Here is a 6,813-nt window from a genome sequence, read left to right on the forward strand (position 1 = left end):
TAATAATATGTTTTATTTTACTTTATTTTAATAATATTCAAACTCTAATTTAAGTATGGATATTTTTTTTATATAGTTTTTGTTTTTGTTTCTTGCATTAGTGAAATAATATATCCAATCTTAATTATTATTTACCGTATTTTATATTAAAATTATTTATATATTAAATTAAAGTTTAGAAATTTTTGTGAAATAAATTTAAATTGAAAGAAGTTTGTAGTACATTTATCAAAGTTGAGAGACAATTAGTAAAATTTCATTATAAATTAATTTAAAAACTTATAATAGCAAATTATAAAAATTTTAATAATATTTAAGTTAAAATTAGAATTTTTATAATACAAATTAAAGTTGATAGATATTGCTTATATAATCACATAAGTTGGGAGATTATGAGTGAAATTGCTCAGAAAGTGATTCCAAGTTAAAAGTATAATTTGTAATTAATTTTATTAATAACACAATTTTTTTACATAATTTGTGATTATTTTTTAAATACATAATATGCATTAATATTATAATTATAATTTCATATCGGACAATACAATAAATTAATCTAAAAATGAAAATAGCAATAGGATAATATTATTCTAAAATATGTTTTAAATTTTTACATCTAATAAAATTTTAAAATTTAAATTCTATTTATTGCAAAAAATAATTTATATATAAAAAATATATTTCATTAAAATATTTTCTAAAAAAAAATTCTCGGCTCAGATAGCAACGCTAAAAGCCCAACCCACAAGATCCGGCCCGCTTACTGTAAGCTGAACCGGGTCATTATAAATCAAGCGGCCGTGCCTATGTACCAGTTACCGAATCAAAATCCCCTCTCTGGTTCTCCCGCACCAGAAGCAACTCAAAATCTATCAACTTTTCCGCTGAGCGGATCTCGCCGAAATCCCTGTCCTTACAATTGCCGGTGCATTCTCCGGCCAATTGGTGACGGGACTATCTTCGATCTCCTGTGTAAAAAAGAAAAATATCGTTTGTTCTCAAACCTTCAAATATCTTATGCATTTTTATTCCATTAACAGTCGATCAAATTAAAATTCCCCTCTATCTCTTGGTTCTAATTTAGGGCCTGCGTTTCATTATCGCATTTTCTATTTTCTTGGTAATGCATTTGGTTCTTAGTGAAATGAAGAAAAATAGAACCAAATATTTTGGGCTTTTATTGCTCTTTTTGTTTTCATTGTGATTGCATGGGGCTTGGTTCAGTGAGTTTTTAATCATCTGGTGCTTGAAAACACCAAAGATTTAAAATATAATTTTACAGTTTTCTCCTTGCTACGAAACAGTGGTTTAGTGACCCTTGCTGATTTTTTCCCCCTTTTGGCAGGTAAGCTTGAGGTGGGCTATTAGTTTCTGCTCAAATTGCTGTTTTTGCTTAAACCAGGACTTGAAGAAATTTGTAGAACTGTTTGGTTTCAAGCTAGAAGTATCAATAGCTCACTGCAAATAAAAGAAAAAGAAACTAGAAATGGTATGTTTCTTGTATCTGTTACCAAATTTGAACTTCAAGTTAAGATTTTGTGTTGTGCTTTTAGAACCTGTATGCTAATATTGAATGTGAAATTGAGAAGTTAAGAGCTAAGGAATTTGTTAGGCCTTATTGGTTTAGCTGTTTGACTTTGCACAAGCTGTGCTCTTATTTCGTAATGGCCTGTTAATTTTGTTATGAAATGCTTGGGTTCCTTTAAGTGGGTGTGGGAATCATGGGTTGTATAATGATTGCTGAGATTGTTTCATTATTATAATCTTGATCAGTCCTATCATAAAATATGCATTTAATATTCATTTGGCTTGATGCCACTTATGAAATCTTTGATTTGCTTTCCTTGTACTCTCCAAGATCTTGCATACATCTGATCATTTGAATATTTTTCTAGCACATAATGTGTCTTTAGTTTGATGGATGTAACTTTTATCAGTTAACACTTTTGCAGAATTTTGGTTTTGCAGTCGAAACTATTAATCTAAAATTCATGAAGTCTGATCGTAGACAAATGGATTGTAGCATTTCATCAGCATACAAATCCCTTTAATAACTTAAGAGAAATTCTTGGAATTGGATACTTTCAAACATCATTTGAAGTTTACATTGTGGCTTTTTAGCTTGACTACTTTCTCCTTCTTTGGCATTAAAAGAACAGCATAATTATTTGGTGTAGATTGGTTCCAGTAATTCTTGTCAAATTGTGCACTAATAAGAAGTTGTTGGATGTTGTAATTCTGCATGGCTCACTTAATGGAGGGAACTAAAGATACAGAAGAGGGATAGTGATTAAAGACGTAAAGTTTAATGGGCTTTTTTATTTTGCACATATCTTGGTTACTATTAAGAAGTTAAACCTATTGATTAAAATGTTTCATTTTTGGTTACATACTTGGCAAGGACTGAGGATATTATTCTGCTCTTATTGTTCTTTTATGGATGTGATAAGGGACTTCTTTCTTTATTTTCATACTTTGTTTGGTAGTCTTTCCAGAATCAAGGTTTTTGGATGGCAAAAAGTGCCGAGTCAATAAATGATGGTGAGATTAATTATGATTCATCTAGAATTGAGATGAAGCGTTCTCATCAGTGGTTTATGGATGGTTCTGAGGTAGAACTATTTTCCAACAAGAAACAAGCAGTAGGAGTTCCAACCAACAACTTATTTACAGGAATGATAAATTCAAATGTTTCTCAATGGGGAAATGCTTCTAGTTTTCAGTCAATGTCTGGCCATTTTTCTGAACGGTTATTTGATTCTGATATAGCAAGGACTGCTAATTTTGATGACAGAAACATTTCATTGGTTAGCTCAGAAAAGTTTACTATGGGGAGGAAGGTCAATGAGGATCCATTTGGGAATGATTCCTCATTTAATTTATCTATGTCTCACACGCTGGAAGATCCTAGATCAAGTTTAAATTGTAGTGGGATTAGAAAAGTGAAAGTTAGCGAGGTCAAGGAATCTGAGAATATCATGCATTTACCAATGGAACATGACTACAGTAGGGTGGATAGCGATAATATGTCAACTTCTAATGCTTATGATAAGGGTGAAAATACCATATCAATGGATCTTGCTTATAACAAAGGGGGCGGCCACATCATGCCTGTGGGTGAAACCTATGACAGGGAGAGTAACATTTTCATTTCAATGGGACAACCCTATAGCAAGGGAGATGACAACATAACGATGAGTCAAACATACAAAGATAATAATAATACCATGGCAATGGGTCACACATTTAGTAAGGGTGACAACAATATCATATCTATGGGTCAAACCTTCACGCCAGATGAAAACACCATGTCAATGGGGCACCTTTTCAGCAAAGGCAATGACAGTACTGTTTTAATGGGTCATACATACAACAAACGCAACAACAAAAATTTGTCAGTTGGTCAGTCTTTTAATAAAAGAGAGAGTACTATGATATCCTTTGGTGGCTATGATGACGACGATACAAGTCCCTCAGGACAGCTCATATCCAATTATGACTTGTTGATGGCTCATTCTTCTCTTCAGAATTCAGAAGTAATAAATGAGAAAGATGTAGTCAATTCACATGTGGATGCACATGCATCTGCTGTCCATACAACTGCCTCTGGAACTGAAAATACTTCTAAGAAGAAAGAGGACCTAAAAGCATCTAAGAAGGCGCCTTCAAATAACTTCCCTTCAAATGTTAGAAGTTTACTGTCCACTGGAATGCTGGATGGAGTTGCTGTAAAGTATATAGCATGGTCACAGGAGGTAAGTTTTAATTTTATGCATAAATCTCTAAGACAAACTTATCCTGTGATGACATGTTCTAGTTCTTATGTATGATAGAAGGAGCTTTGTGGTGTTATAAAAGGTTCTGGATATTTATGTGGCTGTCAGACATGCAATTTCTCTAAGGTGAGCATTTTCATTATGATTCTTTTTCCAAAGAAAAGTTCCAAGTATACTCTTGGTCAAGAATTTCTGAATAGTTTGTTGAATGTGTACCCAGTATAGTAATAACTTCTCTTTATAGGTAATTAATGCCTATGAATTTGAGCGACATGCTAATTGTAAAACAAAACACCCCAATAATCACATATATTTTGAGAATGGGAAGACCATCTATGGCATTGTCCAAGAGCTAAGAAGCACTCCTCAGAGTATGCTTTTTGAAGTTATTCAGACAATAACTGGATCACCTATCAACCAGAAGTCCTTTCATCTTTGGAAAGGTGATGCAAAGTATATGTTTCAATTATGTTGCTCTAAATTTTAAATTATCCGTTCTTCTTCCATTGTTTTTCCTCTGATTTTTTGGTCATCTCGTGTATGCTCTTCTGTCTCCTTTACAGAATCATTTCTAGCTGCGACCCGTGAACTTCAACGAATTTATGGAAAAGATGAAGGGAAACCGTTATAAAAAAAAAGAAGCCTTGTTCAAGTTGTAAGGTAGGACCATTTTTGTGTTGTGCATACAAGTGATCTTTTTGGCTACACCTTGTATTGGTTAAGGTGGCGGTGCTACTAACTTGAGATCATTGGGTGTTTGCAAAATTGGAGACCAATGAGCAAAGGAAACTTTTAATCTTGTCACTGGATTTATTAAAGCAGCACATAGCCCAGATGCTGAAGGGCAAATGAAATTCAAAAATATGTGCTACTTGTTAACGGAAGGAATCTTTTTTGTAACTTTCCTGTGGTGATTTCCTTCTTGGTATTCTTTATCACCATAACAGGTTTCTCCTTTTTTGAATGAGTAGATTACATTTTACAGAATGTCAAACTGCCATATTTGTCTGGATTGCTCTATTCAACTCCAATCTTGTGAGAATTAAATTTTGTTTCAATTTAGACATAAATAGTGTTTTGATCCAGCAAAAGTTAGGATCCCCAACGTTTCATAATCTGAATTTTTTTCGTTGAAAATCACCTTCACATATGGACTCTTTGCTCAACCTCTTGAAGCAGATGCTCACACAATGGTTATAGTGTAAAACATTAAACTGCATCCATTTTTGTCATGTTTACCCATGGAAATAACAAGAGTCCAGCATGCTGAAATTATTGATGTACTCTAAATTTCATTTCCTAGTTCATTATGTTGTGAAAAAGGCATGTCAATAGGCCCTAATAAATGGTTGACAATATTATATAATGTGTCTTTTTTTTCTTCTGGGCAAAAGATTTATGATAACTAATTAATTAATTCTTTCTTGTCTCTTAGGATCACTCTGTTGTAACCAAATACATTTGGGGAAGGTTTTAGTGCCTATCTAGTTCAGCTATAGTTGTTGGATATAGCCGATTGGAGCTGATATATCTAAGAGTGCGGTAAAATTATATCTTCTTGTTGATATGTAAAATGAGGGGTATATATTATCATAGTTGTTAAAGGCGCGCCTTAGGCTTAAGGCTCATCAGACTCAAACCCTAGTGCCTTATGCGCCTAGGTGTGTGCCTTTGTTCTGGGCACAATGTTCTAGAAAGGCATGCCTTATTTATTTCTATCTTTAGCGAGCATTTTTATCAGCAAAAAGGACTACCATTTAAACTCAAATCAGCAAATTCAATTAAAAATATATGCCAAAGAAAAAAAGAAAAAATATGATATTTATTTGATTTTTATGAATTTTTTAAATTTTTTACTTTGCGCCTCACCTTGCTAAGGCGCGCGCTCGCACTTTGTGCCTAGGTTCCAGGACTCTTTGGCGCCTTAGTGCGCTTGAGCCTTTAATAACTACGTATATTATATTATATTATTTATTTTATTATTGAAATAAATATAATTATTAATTTATTATATAATGTATAAGAATTAAAAATATAATTTTTAAAAAATAATTTTTTATCATATAAAAATGAATATTATAACTAGTTTAATTATTATTTATATTTATTTATTATTTCTTATAACTATAAATAATTTATTGATATAAAAAAATTAATTTGGAGATAAATTGTAATTAATAAATTTTAAAAGTGTAATATAGCTTAAATAAAAAAATTAAATCAAATCAATTATTAACCGATGAAAAAAAAAATGTATTTTATAGCTAGTGCAAACTACAGTATGGATTATTAGTTGCATTTTTAATAGATTTATCAAACAAGTTGGTTCAGCTATATGTACGTCTATCAATGTTTTCTTGCTCCTTTTCAACTAAATCACTTTGCTATTTGAAATCATCTGATGCTTCTGCTTGTGGTTCCTCTCGGACTGGCCTCATGGGGATGTAAAACATATAATCCTCTTTAGTGGGTTTTGTCCATTTATTTTGTTCACAAAAATTTGAATAAAATGTTATGAAGTCTGAAATGCATAAAAATCATGTCATATTGGTGGAATAGGTATACTTAATCCCCTTGAAATTAGTCTCAATTTCTTTGTTTTGTCAACACTCTTTGTATTGAATTCATTCATGCGTTTGGAAAAGTATCATCAAAGGTTAAGGCAGAAAACACATTGCATAACTTTTTCAATTATATGATTATATCAATGTTTAGATTTCCACTACATAATTCCTATTTCCTCTCTCAAATTTCCATATTTGTCTCTCTTTGATTCTATGGAGTGATACCAACTTTTCTTTACCCATTTCTCATCGTAAAATATTATTATCCGTTCAAATTAACTGTTATGTTTAACTAATTATTTCAAGTGTTAATGAAGTGTTAGTAAGTATATTTTGTATGATGTTTATGTAGTTTAATTTTGGCAGTAAAATGCTGGCATGCATTTTTGCACGCCTATATACAATTTGTTGAAAATCTTATAAGCTTTTTTTTTTTTTTCTTAAGTAAAGAATTTAATTAATTACCCCACAAT

General features: G+C 31.7%; 1 protein-coding gene across 7 annotated transcripts; it reads left to right on the forward strand.

Annotated features, from left to right (window-relative positions):
• The first annotated feature begins 822 nt into the window (after nucleotides 1-822).
• Nucleotides 823-4,763, forward strand: LOC110637218 (uncharacterized). 7 transcript variants are annotated; one of them, XM_021787218.2, is made up of 6 exons: nucleotides 823-1,120; nucleotides 1,346-1,489; nucleotides 2,487-3,755; nucleotides 3,834-3,902; nucleotides 4,021-4,219; nucleotides 4,340-4,763. In XM_021787218.2, the coding sequence occupies exons 2-6, from the start codon at nucleotides 1,487-1,489 to the stop codon at nucleotides 4,405-4,407; spliced, it is 1,608 nt and encodes a 535-aa protein (XP_021642910.2). In that variant the 5' UTR covers nucleotides 823-1,120; nucleotides 1,346-1,486; the 3' UTR covers nucleotides 4,408-4,763. The 7 variants fall into 7 exon arrangements, with proteins under 7 accessions (XP_021642910.2, XP_021642912.2, XP_021642913.2 ...); XM_021787220.2 differs by having other exon boundaries at nucleotides 823-990; nucleotides 1,953-3,755; XM_021787221.2 differs by having other exon boundaries at nucleotides 823-990; nucleotides 1,969-3,755.
• Nucleotides 4,764-6,813: the final 2,050 nt, after the last annotated feature.

Source organism: Hevea brasiliensis, chromosome 3 (genome assembly GCF_030052815.1).
Source record: "Hevea brasiliensis isolate MT/VB/25A 57/8 chromosome 3, ASM3005281v1, whole genome shotgun sequence".
NCBI lineage: Eukaryota > Viridiplantae > Streptophyta > Magnoliopsida > Malpighiales > Euphorbiaceae > Hevea > Hevea brasiliensis.